Source organism: Armigeres subalbatus, chromosome 3 (assembly GCF_024139115.2).
Source record: "Armigeres subalbatus isolate Guangzhou_Male chromosome 3, GZ_Asu_2, whole genome shotgun sequence".
In the NCBI taxonomy this organism is placed as follows: domain Eukaryota; kingdom Metazoa; phylum Arthropoda; class Insecta; order Diptera; family Culicidae; genus Armigeres; species Armigeres subalbatus.
Genome location: NC_085141.1, coordinates 133,439,023 through 133,454,726, shown reverse-complemented (window position 1 = coordinate 133,454,726; position 15,704 = coordinate 133,439,023). Strand labels below are relative to the sequence as shown.

Sequence of the window (15,704 nt, the reverse complement as noted above, 5' to 3'; positions counted from 1 at the left end):
TTGGCTCGTACTTCCTGACATGTCTTTTCGTGACGGTCCCAAATTTTAAACTGTGGAATGACCCCCCTATCTTACCGAAGGACGTAATTCTACGTCAAAACACGAACATTTTTCAAATTGTAGCTGCTGTGCGCTGATGCAAAAATGTCGGCGGCGTGATGCCAAAACGGCGGTGGCGTGGCGCGGCGGAGTTTTTTGTAAAAATATTTTTCCATTTTTCCCTTCCAAATTTTTTTGTGAGACTGAATCGCAACCTATTTTTTCGTTTATTTTTTTAAGGGAAACAGGATCTAAGGCCCGATGGTCAAATAACGCAGTTATGCATCAGCGTGGCGACCGCTGCGTTACCGCTTTTTCTCGATGCACATCTGCGTCTTTTTAACGCTGAGTTGAAAAGACGCTACGTGGACATCGGGCCTAAGATGCGCTTTGCGTTTATTGATAAATTGATTTCTATTTTTCACACCCCTATTGTAATTCACCAAAAGCTTTTCGTGTAAAAAGCCACGTGGTTCGAGACCAAATCCCCCTCCCCCATTTTGCTTATTGTGGTTATTTTCCAAACCCCCCTCCCCCCATATATAACCACGTGGTTTCTGGACAACCCCTTGATAGATTATGGAATAGTCATAATTCTGACATTTCATGTAACATTTTTAATTTTTCAGGATAAAACATAGAAATGTGTATAGCAATTTGATAATTTCTTTTAGATTTATATAAAAATCTTTTATTTCCATAAAAGTTGTTTTCATGAAAATTTTATATCCTGTAAAAATCAAATATGACTATGATCACTTAGTCAGAGTTTGACTTTTTTTTATGTGCATGCACAAGTTCAAGTTCCTTCAAGTTTCTGGTTTTTTCGAAAGTGGCCAGAAGTGGTGGTTGACGACCGACTGGCAAATAGCACAACATCTACTTGATCAGTATATTTGCTTATGAAGAATGGGTCATTCTGCAGCCGCTTAGTTGCGAAAGCCGACGGAAGTCCTTCGTAGCTTAGTTAGTTAAAAGCACCAGTCTTGCGTACTGAAGATCGTGGGCACGAGCATCATCTAAGGAAAGTGGTTACCTACAATATGTTTTTCAAATCAAATTCTTCCACATAATGTACATATTCACATCTGAGTTTTTCAGAACATTGTAAATAAATGACCATGTCAGGTGACTAACACCCGAAAAATAGGCGTTTCACATTAATTGAATCGTCAGAATTTGTTTGGGGAACAATCCGTCGTCTATACTGCAAACAACGGACGACTGCGGTGGGTCGAGCACGTAGCTGAAATGCCGGACAATAACCCGGTATAGTGTTTTTCATGTGTTGCTATCGAAATAGCAGCTTACACTGCAACGCTACGGGCGAACAAGTTTCACTTTCATGAAAAAAGCCTACGCCATATGGAGTTCACGGGAACAATTGCTTCATCAAAGTTTCAAATCACTCATTTCCTATATTGACGAAACTCCTGTTCACATTGTCACCCTACTACCAAATGTGATAATCAATATATAGTGACTACAATAACGCTGATATCGATGAAGTTGGGAAATTCCATCCATATTTTTTTTTGTCGAAACCTCCTTACACCATTCCAACCCGGGGAAGGAAATGGATACATAATTGAATCAGTGCGAAATTTATTAGATCACAAATTGTTCGCTTTTATGTCGCTATCAAGCTTATTTGCCTCTTCACCGTTTTGTCACCTTCTCAGGCACCTTGCGAATCCTGGTCGGTGATGGTGGTGCTATCGCCGGCAGAGCGTATAATATACGTACATGCTATGAGCTGATGCTAACCAGAAAAGGCAGTGGCATAGGCAAAACCAGCGTGCTATAACTGCTTTGGTTGTTAGTTAGAACCCTGGAGTGCAAGTTGACGATAGGGATGACAAGTATCGAGAGAATTCGTTTAAATAGCAATCGATTTTCACTTAATTTCGCAACAAGCCCCAATTACTACTGCAACTGCCCTCTGGACATTTTATACCCTTCGCCGTTTTACCTTCGTCATATAGGTTAAACACACCTAGCCTATATCCTGTGGAAGGTAAAGATGGACTGCAGGTTACTAATAGGAGTATTCACAGTATGGCATTGGTGTAGTAAATAAGGGTATGTTGATTTACTTCATTTAATCCATTTCGTACTTTATGAAAATAAAATGTTTAACCATCAGTTCAGATTTGCGGTTTTCTATACAATCTAATATTCCAGCCAAAGATCGAGAACTGATACAACGGCGACGACTTTTGGTATGAAACAATGTTGGTAGTCCTTTGTTTAGCAAATCAAGTGTAAGTTCCTGGCCATTGTTAGAAACAAAAATGGTTCCTCGGCTCCTTCGGTTTCAAAACCACGATTTTTTTTAATATCGCATGAATAAAAAAAGACAGGAACACCGTCTTCGACTAGGGGTCGTTCAGACTGAACACTTAACACCTAGCATGAGACAACGGACAAGACTACATAACATCTAGTGGACCAGTGGAGAATTTTTCGATCACGAAAAGTTTTCTTCTTACCGGGGCGGGAATCGAATCCACACTTCATAGCACATGCGTTAAGACGATTGACGTCGCTACGAAGCCCACGTTCTTTGGGAAAGTTGACCTTAAAAAGCCAAAAATATCACTAATTCAACAATACAAGATATTTCATTCCAAATTTAATTGCACATGTTCCGAGTATTAAGCCACCCGCAGTGGAAATTATTACCGTACTCGATTTAATAGGTTTAGTTCGGAAAAGGTATTGGAGGGTAACCATTCCCTTCGGTGGGGTTTGATCCCACCTTAGCTTAATTGGGAAAGCACCTGTCTAGCGTACTGGTTTTGTGTGATCAAACCCCACCGAAGGAAGTGGCTACCCTCCAATACCTTTTCCGAACTAAATCTATAACATGTTGTGCATATGCTAAATCGAGTTTCAGACACAGTAATACAAGATATTTATTTTTTGGGAGAGTTCGATTCCCAAGGAAAATTGCTCAGAGTTTTCAATTACAAATGATTGGAATTTGTAAAGGGCATTATTTGGAATTTATGCGGAAAACTCACTGGAATTTTCACGAGATTTCCTTTCACTTATAGCTTTATGAAATTCTTCAGAATTCCCCAGCATTTCTACAAAAGTATTCAGAATTTTTAACTCAAATATTTAAATTTCACGAAACTGTTCGGCATTTTTTGGAAGTTTAGAAGGAATTTATTTGGATAAGTATCTACTGGAATTTCTTTGTATTGCCCATAATAAAATCTTCGTGATTCCTCGTGAAATTGTTCAAGAAGAATCTCTATTTGACAGAATTAAACGATTGACCGAAAAGCGCATTTGGCCTAAAGCGACATTCGGTTATAAGGATCATATGCCCGAACAGGTAAATTGAATGAAAAGGCTGATTCTCGAATGTCATTTGGCCGAATATATCATGATGGAACATGACAACGGAAAAAGATACAGACGATGTTCTTGTAGCAAAACATGCGCGTTGAAAAGCCCCAAATGTCTTTGGAAGGCATTCGTGAAAAATGTATTTCACCACACGATTTTCTACTCCCAAATTCAAACGCCCATTTTTGACATAATAATTTTTGTACAATGTTTTTAAGTCGATTGTTCAACACAAGTGAGCAAATCATCTACTATTGTTTTACCTCCTATGCGTGTTGTGGCTTCGTGCTGTTGGAAAAATACTGGTCTCTAAAATGGGCGATTTGTGGCCTTGTTGTATAACCACCTAATGCAATGAGCTGGCAAGTATGACTTTCTCTGATCGGTTTGAATACGAGTTTTGATACAAAACGTTTAACACAATGAATGTCACAAAAAAAGGGTTTTTTTGGGTGAAAATATCGATATCAATTGATGCCCGCCTTAGCAAGACCATGCTGAGGGTGGCTGGGTTCGATTCCCGGTGCCGGTCTAGACAATTTTCGGATTGGAAATTGTCTCGACTTCCTTGGGCATAAAAGTATCATCGTGTTAGCCTCATGATATACGAATGCAAAAATGGTAACCTTGGCTTAGAAACCTCGCAGTTAATAACTGTGGAAGTGCTGAATGAACACTAATCTGCGAGGCGGCTCTGTCCCAGTGTGGGGATGTAATGCCAATAAGAAGAAGAAGAAGATGATGCCGCCAAAAATATATATTTTTTAAAGTAGAATAGAAATTTCGGGGGTTTTTATTATTTTTTATTTATTTGCTTAATCGGAAATTGATGCAAACAAACGCCAAAATATCCATCAATGTTTTGGTATCCAACGCTTTGAATCGATGAACTAAAAAGCGATAAAGGTGCTGCGGTGTTCAACAGTAAAATTCGTTGTTAAAATATATCAATAATATTCATATCGCTATTGCAATTTATTAGTGGTAAAGATGTAGCGATGTTCATCTTCGAAATACTTTGTCAAAATATATCATTGCGTTGATATCATACTTTACATGAATTGCGATAACGATTCATTAAGATTTGTATCATTTTTGGGAATAATTTAGTGTAAAGTTATACCGATAAAATCATTTATTTTTTAATGAATAACTTTGAAGATGTATGACTAGTGGTTAGCCGGGTAATTTAATTGATAATGATTGTGGTGCCAAATAAAGAGTGAATTATTTAATGAAAAACATTGAAAACAAGCTTGGAAAATACAGACTTTAAATTAGCCATAAATAGTTCTTCTTCTTCTTCTTCGTTGGCATTACATCCCCCACTGGGACATTGCCGCCTCGCAGCTTAGTGTTCATTAAGCACTTCCACAGTTATTAACTGCGAGGTTTCTAAGCCAAGGTTACCATTTCTGCATTCGTATATCATGAGGCTAACACGATGATACTTTTATGCCCAGGGAAGTCGAGACAATTTCCAATCCGAAAATTGTCTAGACCGGCACCGGGAATCTAACCCAGCCACCCTCAGCATGGTCTTGCTTTGTAGCCGCGCATCTTACCGTACGGCTAAGGAGGGCCCATAAAGGAGAGCCATAAATAGTTGAAGAGTTTTAATAATGTTTTCTCATTAAATTGATGAAACTTCAATCAATGTTGTTCATCCAACAACCAAATACAACTATCTATGTACTCTATATGTATTGAAAGCCTAAAAGAAAAGTTTCGAAGCCATACTGAAAGAAACATTGATTGACGGTTAAATTTCAATTTTCGTTTAAACTTATATAATCCAATTAGGTAGATACTGAAGATGAATAACCCTGTTGCATCGCTCGTTCACGGCGTCAGTCGTAGGCTCCTGGCCAGAAAAGACTGACTGAATAATCAACATTTATTCTCTCCCCCATTATACGGTGTCACATCCAATTTCCTGAGTAGTGCATGCCGGGTGGGGAAAACGGACCACAGGAAATTTAGTGACACCGACAGACGATAAACGGCAATGTTTTTCCAATTTCACACTAAGGGATCTTGTTATTTCTCATCTCTGTCTGAGTCTCGCATGAGAGGAGGCGGCGAATCCAGCATTTTCCATAAATTATACCAATGAAGACTTTATAAATTAAATATTCTCTCCTTTATTTCCATACTTTCAGTGCCAATCATTCCGGAATTCCTGTACGACATCAGACACCCCGATGCCCCTCTAGCTAGCTTTCCTAAAACACCACCGACGACGCTTTCACCGTGTGAGAAAGAAACCACTACTCCGTACAATGGGATTGACATCACCACTCCTGGTTATGGTAAGTCGGCGAAGTTTTTATTGCTGTATGTCTGACAGTGTATATTCGTTTTGATCCAAATAAGGGCATGATTCTCTCAGAGGGCAAAACTGCCTTTCGGCAATTCCTCATAAAATCTCTCAAATAATCTTTTGTGGGACATTTCTGAACGAATGCTACCATTACAATATAATAACAGTTCATTAATTATTTATATTCATAATTGTTTTGCATTTAAACATTAATCATTAATCTTAATCATAGAATTCATCGTGTTCATTCATTATTCTTTATTTTAATCATAATCGTAAACTTATATACATTGTTAAACTCTCACTTAGGTAGTTCGATCCCTTGAGTTAGAATTGTTACACCACGACAATTCCGAAAAATATCCCGAATGGTTTCGGTAAAAAAATCGAAGAATTTCCTGAGATTATTCTGAAGGATTTTGATGAAATGGATGAAATTCCAAAGACTTTTTTCGAGAGAATTTTGAGCAATTTGATAAAATAATCCCAAAAAATTTCCGGACGTAGTTTCAAAGAAATTCTTGAGGAAATTTCAAATAATTTCCGGAGAAAACTTTGAAGAATTTACGAAGAACATTGTCGAAGGAATTTACGAAGGAATCCCAGAAGAAAATTTCTCAAAAAAAAAATGTCAGGCGAATTTCGAAGAAACTGTTAGGGATGTATTGACGAAAGAATTTTCCAAGGAAATTCCAAACAATTTGCCAGTTTCGGACAGAAAATGCCAAAGAATTCCCCGGGAAAATTCCGAAGAATATGCCGAGGAAATTTCCAATAATTCGCTGAGGAAATTTCGAAAAATGTGTCGTGGAATTTCCGTAGATATCTTGAAGAATTTCGCAAGGATATTCCGAAGAAATTCGGGAGGAAATTTGGAAGAATATGTTGATAAAGTTTTGAAAAATTAGTCGATGAATTTTCTATAAGTATATTTTTACGAAACAATCGAGGAAAGAATTTGTCGGGTTGCTCCGAAGAATTTGCTGAGGAAATTTGAATGAATCTTTTCTGAGAAATTTTTCTCGATTTTCCCAAGAAAATTCCGAAGAATTTGCCAAGGATATTTTCACGAAAGAATTGTCCAAGACAATATTTAAGACTTTGTCGAATAAATCCCGAAAAACTGACAAGGAGGTTCCAAAAAAATTGTTAAAAAATTACAAAGCGAAAAATCTTTAAAAATGTCTCGGCATGCAATAAAATGATGCCACGCTGATACACGCAACCGCCGACGAATTCTGGACCGACACACACCACTACCCCTATTACTCTTTCTTGTGATACACGATACAAATTCATACAATTGGCGGCATAGAAAAGCTTTCGTAATTAATAACTGTGGAAATGCTAATGATCACTAAATTGAAAAGCAGTTCCAGTTGGAATACAGAGTCTTTGAAGAAGTAGACTTTGTTAACAAATCTAAATATCACTCCGTAGTATATAAAATCCAATGTTGAAATATTAATTTAGTATTTTTTTTTCAACATTCATTTATCATTCAGATAACGCAAGTTGGCATGCAGAACGAGAGGAACGTCACAAGGAGCTGGTGGAGGAAACGGTTGAAGTTGGCCTTATGTTTGCATCGAAAGCTTTCGTCCAGCTACTTGCCAACCCCATAGTCGGTCCATTAACGCATAAGTAAGAAATTGTCGAGTATTAAACACATTTGAAAAGTATCGAACAACAATACCTTAGATTTTGCCTTAGAAATACAGATTTGAAAAAAAAAACTGTATAACTGAAGCTGTACTTCAAACTTTAAATGCAATTCTTTTTTTCAGGATAGGTTATAGTATTCCCATGTTCACTGGGTTCGTTATTATGTTCATTTCTACATTAAGTAAGTACAACTTCAAAATATAAAAATGCTGTAATCCGGGAACAAATTTAACGCAATAGTACAGTCCAACACAATCATGGATCACATACAATTATTAGTCACTTTGATGAAGAAAGAGCTGAAACTGGCAAACTAATCATACTTAAACCATAATGCATTTTAGAATCACATAATTACTTCTTCTTATGATACCAATCTGATAATAGCTAAAACAGCTACAATTTATATTCAGGATAGAATAAATTTTCAGCACTTTTCATTTGTAAACAAACACTTACTGACTCATAATTGTGACACGATGCGATTTTGCACATAATTATGAGTCAATCAGCTTTCCTGATATCATTCGATTTTCGTGACATTAACTGAGTGAGATAAGCTTGTTTAGATAATATTGTTCTTGAATGAATAAAAAATGGATTAAATATTATTTGCCTTCAAGTATCGAGCGAATGGAAGAAGTGTATCGAGCCTAAAGAAAAGTGATCCATTTTTGTGCTTTCTAGTTCTTCGAGTAATTGGGCTTTTTTACAACAATGATATAAAGTTTTAGGGTAAAATCCGCATTGGACTAAACAATATACATGCAAATGAAATGCATGGAGGTTGCAGGTAGAAAAATAATGATAATTTGGAACGAAGATTGCTATTTGATTTAATAAATAGATCTTTAGCTGACCCATAATAGTGTGAAGACTGTAATATCTTTTGGAACCACCCAAAAAAACACATGATTGCACTTATATTGCATGTACATGTATTTCTTGTTTCAAATCTTGGTCCTTGGACAGTTATAAAAGGCATAACTCGGACAAGAAATATAACTGAAACTGTAACATTACTAAAGTACTAAAGTACTGAAAATTAGGCTATCACTGATAAATAATTCTCAGGAACACAATTCTCTATCCTTAGAAAATGAACAATTCAATTTAACTTCTGAACCCCTTGACCGATTTCCACCAAATTTGAAACAAATATTATCTGTCCGAAGAAGACGATTCAAGGTGTGGTGGGTAGGTCATTGGGAAATGAGTAGAGTGTGAGGGAGGGATCATATTTAGTTATCGATCAATGCAACTTCTGAACCCCTTTACTTGACCGATTTTCACCAAATTTGGAACACATGTTCTTTGTCGAAGGAAGACGATATTAGACTGGGTGAGAATGTCATAAGAAAAGGGAGGGAGGGAGTATTTATGATTCGAAGATTTTTGTGTAACTTTGAAACGTTTGGGTCGATTTAAACCAAATATGGAACACGTATTCTCTATCTTAAGGAAACGATTATAGAGGGGATGGGAGCAATGCAGACAATAGTCATCGTCGCAGTACGAAATGCCACAGTAGCGACGAGTTATAGTGTCTTCATTGCTACTCGACGCATCGTCGATGACGCGCACCGCTTTAGCCGTGCAACCAAATCGTCATCACGACATCAAAGAACGAAGACTTCATAGATAGGGGAAAGTGGGGCAAGACGGCCACCCTAAGCGGTAATCTTTGTAGAATAGTGATACTCCTTCGAATTCTACTGATTTGTCCATGAAACATCTTTGACCTGCCTTTGACATAAGTATCAATAAACGTTGATTAATGACGTTTAAGTATCTTATAAACTGGTTTTAAAAAAGTGTTTTTATGATGCCTATATTTATCATATGGGGCGAATTGGCCACCCTCTCGGGACAAGACGAGCGAGGACCAAAAATTATATTAAAAGTGTGCTGAATTTATTTAGAATCGGGTGACACATTCCTTGCACTTCTAGGGATTATGTTCAAATGATGTCTCGCTTGAAAATGTCGTGTTGATTTGTTGACAACTGGCTCTACGACAATATCTGAATTTGCCTAAAACTAATTATCATGATTAAAACCATATCCGTTGTTTAAATCATCTCTGATTCAGGCAGAAAATATTTTGATGATTTTTTAAATGCATTTAATAGCCTATTCAGATTACGCCATTAATGACATAATAATTGGCGTTTCAGGGTAAATACGCTTTATGATGTCATTATTTACGTAATATTCCATACATTTTGCGCTGTCAAAAGATACCCACTAAAAAGAGACATAAAGAATTTATTACGAACAATTATTACGAGAGAGCTTTCGTTCTAACTGGGATGCAGGGAGAAATTCAACAAAACAAGTTGACAGTAATGCTCTTTCTGTCGCAGCAGGGTCGAATGCATGTTATAGCCTATTCAGATTACGCTATTAATGACATAATAATTGGCGTTTCAGGGTAAATACGCTTTATGATGTCATTATTTACGTAATATTCCATACATTTTGCGCTGTCAAAAGATACCCCCTAAAAAGAATTTATTACGAACAATTATTACGAGAGAGCTTTCGTTCTAGCTGGGATGCAGGGAGAAATTCAACAAAACAAAACTGAAAAGCGTCACGCTCTCTTTGCCAGAGAAGAAATTCTCTCTGTTTTCATTTCGTTTCGTAGTTGACAGTCATGCTCTTTCTGTCGCAGCAGGGTCGAATGCATGTTAGATGAAAATCTTCTGAGCGCTGAAGAATAACTCGGATTGTGATGGTTTTGTGGAAAGCATTTTATATGATGAAAAATAATGATGATAATTATTTATTCTCCACTTATTCAACATGAATTGTTTAAAAAAACAGATGCTCTCTAGGATTAACATGAAGTATTTAACTTAAACCTAGATTTAATAGAACAAATCGAATAAATTTTCAAAGCTCAAGGGCAATTTAAAACGTAGGAATGGTTGTAAAACGAATATATTTGATGAATAAACATGATTTCATAAATTGTTTCAATTCTGCTCCTTGAATGGCTTAATATACTTTGGATTTCAAACTTTTTTCACGTGGGACAACTGTACGATTTGAATGGGATGTATATATAAAGTAGAATAACCTTAAATAAAACATGGATTGGTAATGCATTAATTCATCCAAAATCCAGTTTAAATTATATCACATTCACACGATTCGATTTTGTTAGAAGCTGTATCATTGGTTGTCGAGTAGAACGCAATGGTCCAGTTTCCATTTAAAAAAAAAATTAAATTGCTGAGTTGCCCTTCATATGGAGATACTGGTGGAAATACATTTTAGTTCGATAATATTTCTTGAAAATTGGTCCAATCGTCCTTTTTTTATTTATTTGTGAGAATTCCCTTTTCATATTTTTTTTATATTTTTTTCGTAGAAACTTTGTTCAGAAAAAAATGTTCGATTGTCGCCACACAAATGCTTGATTTCGCAAATTAAATTTTAAAACTCTCCTTGAATTCAACCCTGTATTAGCGTGCAATTGAGGAAACATGGAAACGTCAAGATATATTATCTTGCTGCAGTCTGAACACCTCGTAATAATTGGATACCCTCTCACTTAACAAAGTCATAAATAGCCCAATCTGAATAGGCTATTAGAATCTTCTGAGCGCTGAAGAATAACTCGGAATGTGATGGTTTTGTGGAAAGCATTTTATATGATGAAAAATAATGATGATAATTATTTATTCTCCACTTATTCAACATGAATTGTTTAAAAACAGATGCTCTCTAGAACAAATCGAATAAATTTTCAAAGTTCAAGGGCCAATGCCGAAGACAATTTAAAAGGTAGGAATGGTTGTAAAACGAATATATTTGATGAATAAACATGATTTCATAAATTGTTTCAATTCTGCTCCTTGAATGGCTTAATATACTTTGGATTTCAACATTTTTCACGTGGGACAACTGTAGGATTTGAATTGGATGTATATATAAAGTAGAATAACCTTAAATAAAACATGGATTGGTAATGCATTAATTCATCCAAAATCCAGTTTAAATTATATCACATTCACACGATTCGATTTAGTTAGAAGCTGTATCATTGATTGTCGAGTAGAACGCAATGGTTCAGTTTCCATTTTTGAAAAAAAAATTAAATTGCTGAGTTGCCCTTCATATATGGAGATACTGGTGGAAATACATTTTAATTCGATAATATTTCTTGAAAATTGGTCCTATCGTCCTTTTTTTATTTATTTGTGAGAATTCCCAAAAGTATCTAAATTTTTCTATCAAATCTCCGTTCGATCATAGTACAGAATCAAAATACTTTTTAAACTTAAAAATAAATTGAGGAATAGTCTGATTCCCCGAAGAACGGCGCACCCAACTAATGAATGTAGCTTCGCTCATTATCCTTAATGAGAGCTTCAAATATTCTTCAAAAATCCCTTTTCATATTTTTTTTATATTTTTTTTTCGTAGAAACTTTGTTCAGAAAAAAATGTTCGATTGTCGCCACACAAATGCTTGATTTCGCAAATTAAATTTTAAAACTTCCCTTGAATTCAACCCTGTATTAGCGTGCAAATGAGGAAACATGGAAACGTCAAGATATATTATCTTGCTGCAGTCTGAACACCTCGTAATAATTGGATACCCTCTCACTTTACAAAGTCATAAATTGCCCAATCTGAATAGGCTATAAGGGTTAGGCGAATCTTAATCCTGGAGATGACCTTGTTCCTAATACAGTTGGCAATACTGCCCCAAGTCGACGTACATCCAAAGATTCAAATCCTATCGATGATAATTACTGTAAATCTCCTCAAATTATTATTGTAGATAGGCTATAGTTATATGAAAGCCTTGGTAAATATCAATTTGTGCTGAAAAATGAGTAATTTTGGCTTCAAACCTTAAATTATGTAACTACAAAATTATAAGAAAATTCGAATTTCAACTAAACCATCTTAAAACCAATATTTCAAGAACAAGTAAGGTTGTCAAAGTGCGTTAACTATCTCTTGCAATAATAATGTGAATATAATGCTCACCTAAGTCATAATCAACGTTGGCTGTCTTGCTCCATATGGCGATCTTGCCCCACTTTCCCCTACCATTATTCTTCAAGCGCAGCTGCCATGCGAAGATTGTTATTAATCCTTTGTAATAATAAATTTAAAGTAACGTATGAAAGCGTTATAAATGTTATCGACATTTATGTTACCAAAGATCCTACTAACTATTTGCTTCTCGGGCTAAAAGTCTCCTAAATAAAGACACAAAAAAAAACTATTTGCTTATTTGAGACGCCACTATCTTCGTGGTAGGCATGCGGCGCGACAAACGGCATGCTGGTATATATCGTGTTGCTTGATAATCGCGCACTAATCAATTCAATTCCGAATGTAACATTTACCCGAATCGACTAAAAAGCGCATTGAAATATTTTATATGGAAATAAGAATACCAAGAGTTGAACTGTTTCCATATCTCTTTCTTTCATCGAGTCATAGGTCGAAGACTTAATTGCGCACTAAAATATGAGTTATTTGGAGTAATTAATTTCCACATAAATGCGATCAACAGCATTGTACAACATTTCGAAGGGCCAGGCATATTATAGGTGGTATCTTGGTATCTTGTGGCATATTGAAAGGCAAACATATGCTTTAGAGGAATAATTCATTTATTGAACGCAATATTCCGGAAATATATTTTCATATAGCTTTTTAGATTGGCTGTGTTAAATCACAGAAGAAAGATAGGCCCCACTTTCTTCAGCAAAACTGTTCACTAGGATGTTGGCTTTGCTGGAAAAATATCGAGGGGTTAAGTTTGACTATACCTTGAAGACCCAGATATCCGAAACCTTGGGAAGATTTCGCGTCTGAGAGCATGCAAATGAATCTGACATGTTTGAATCCTAAATCACATTGTTTGATAGATCTGAATACTTGGACAACTTAAGCCATCCTGATCGTTATACCAGTGATTCATTTTCAGGATTACAAAATACTCAAGGTACTCCAAATCGTTCTCGAGTTCAACCCACGGTACCTACTGGATCAATTAATGCTTTGGCAATGTCATTATCGTCGGTGTACACTTAATCCGGTTCAATAAGCATACACGCATGATGCAAACCAAATTTTCGTGAATATGAGATGCTCAAGATATTCCAAAACCGTTCTGGACTTCAGCCCACGATATCCACCGGACCAACCAAGTTTTTTTAATGTCCTCATCGCCGGTATACACCCAATCTGGTTCAATAAACATATGCGCATGATGAAAACCCAATTTTCGTGAATACGAGATGTTCAAGGTACTTCAAAACGTTCTGAAGTTCAGCCCACGGAATCTTTCAGATCAATCAAGGCTTTGGCAATGTCCTCATCGTTGGTATGCACCCAATCTGGTTCAATAAGCATATCTGCATGAATGTTATTGATTGCAGTCATATCAACTCAATGGACCTACTGGGATATCATATCATACACCATTCATAAGTTGGTTCATTGGATAGATCACATGATCCGAGCTCCAAAAACGGTCTAGAATAGAGTTAATCCTCAATGAGTCACTAATGAAAGGACCATTGACTTAAGCATACATGTGGAATAGAAGTTCCTTGGAAAATCGTTCGAAAGAACCATGAGAGCAACCAAGAAAATATGTTTAGTATGGCATCATTTACTTCCACGAGTCGATATCGAGTCGTAGAACATCGAATCATGGAGGGCCTATTGTAACTTGTGAAACGTTGAACGTTCAGGCCTGGAGAACGAACGTTGAACGTTCTGAACTCCAGGCCTGTTTGAAGGCCTGTAGCAGCTTGTAAAAGCGTTGAGTTAAATTCTATCGCCTCAATGGACCTGCTGGGATGTTAAGCAATGCATGGATACATCGTCCAGGACTTGATTGATCGTTGAATGCAACCTATCGCGAGCGAATCGGTTAAGGATAAGTGCCCGAAAAATGAGTGAGCTTTTTGCACGCGTTTTGCGTATAACAAATGTATTTTGGCCATAACTTCTGAGCCCATAATTTTTTTATGTAAATAGTGCAGTCCGATTCTTTTCGTTTTTCAATCAAATGACTTCTACACTATGTAGTTTGATCCCTGAACTATCAAAAATAATAATTAGAGTTTCAATTTAACGGTTTGTTTTGAAGAAATGTCGATTTTTAAAAAGGTGTGGCATCTCACCCGGATTTACTCTATCAAGTCCATTATGGCATAAAAGTAATACAAAACACTACAAAGTAATACAAACTTCTCTGGGCAAAGAAGTATCATCGTGTTGTTCTCATGATATACGAATGCAGAAATTGTAACTTATCTCAGAAACCTCGCAGTTAATAATTCTGGAAAATGCTTAGGGAGAACTAAGCTGCGAGGCGACAATGTCCCAGTGAGGAATGTAATGCCAATAAGAATAATAAATTCCCTAAATTACTATTCTGTAGATTTTAAATAGTTGGCACTGCTGGCTACGCTAACGTTCAAAAAAGTCGTTCGATTCAAAACTGATTCATTTGCTCCCGCATTACGGTATTTTCCCGAAATCTCAATTTTCGCTAGAGGTTAACCAGCCCAATAGCTGAAAATCTCTAAAGAATAAAAAAAAATCTAGGGGTGAGGAGAGTAATCTATTTTTCTAAATCTTTTCAGTTTTTGCATTCGGTAGAACGTATCCCGTTCTATTCCTGGCTAGAGCATTGCAGGGTATAGGTTCGTCTTGTTCGTCCGTGTCCGGCATGGGAATGCTGGCCGATCGATACACCGACGACAAAGAACGTGGCAACGCCATGGGTATAGCGTTAGGTGGATTAGCTTTAGGCGTACTAATTGGTCCTCCGTTCGGAGGAATAATGTATGAGTTTGTTGGAAAGTCGGCTCCGTTCCTGGTGTTGTCTGCCCTGGCTCTTGGTGATGGACTCCTGCAGCTGGTGATGATGCAACCATCGGTCGTAATTGAGGAATCCGATCCACCTTCGTTGAAACAGTTGGTTATGGATCCGTACATTATTGTGGCGGCCGGAGCGATCACCTTTGCCAATATGGGCATTGCCATGTTGGAACCGTCATTGCCCATTTGGATGATGGATAACATGGGTGCTAGCCGGTGGGAACAAGGCGTGACTTTCTTACCAGCATCAATCAGTTATCTAATAGGAACGAATCTCTTTGGACCACTGGGTCACCGTATTGGACGGTGGCTTGCCGCGCTTCTAGGTCTGGTTATCATTGGTCTGTGCCTGCTGTGTGTAAGTATTGGTTGGCGGAACACCTCATAAAATCATACATATACAAATGGTGATTAACACTGAAATGCCTTATTCTTGTACATCCTAA

General features: G+C 36.8%; 1 protein-coding gene across 5 annotated transcripts in view; it reads left to right on the top strand.

The window, feature by feature from the left end:
* Nucleotides 1-15,704, top strand: part of LOC134219340 (synaptic vesicular amine transporter-like) — a 142,280-nt gene that overhangs the window by 110,727 nt on the left and 15,849 nt on the right. For all 5 annotated transcript variants that reach the window (XM_062698063.1, XM_062698061.1, XM_062698060.1 and 2 more), the window contains 4 exons: nt 5,562-5,711; nt 7,228-7,366; nt 7,510-7,568; nt 15,021-15,616. In XM_062698063.1, the coding sequence (XP_062554047.1) occupies nt 5,562-5,711; nt 7,228-7,366; nt 7,510-7,568; nt 15,021-15,616 (944 nt within the window). The remainder of the gene's footprint in view (nt 1-5,561; nt 5,712-7,227; nt 7,367-7,509; nt 7,569-15,020; nt 15,617-15,704) is intronic.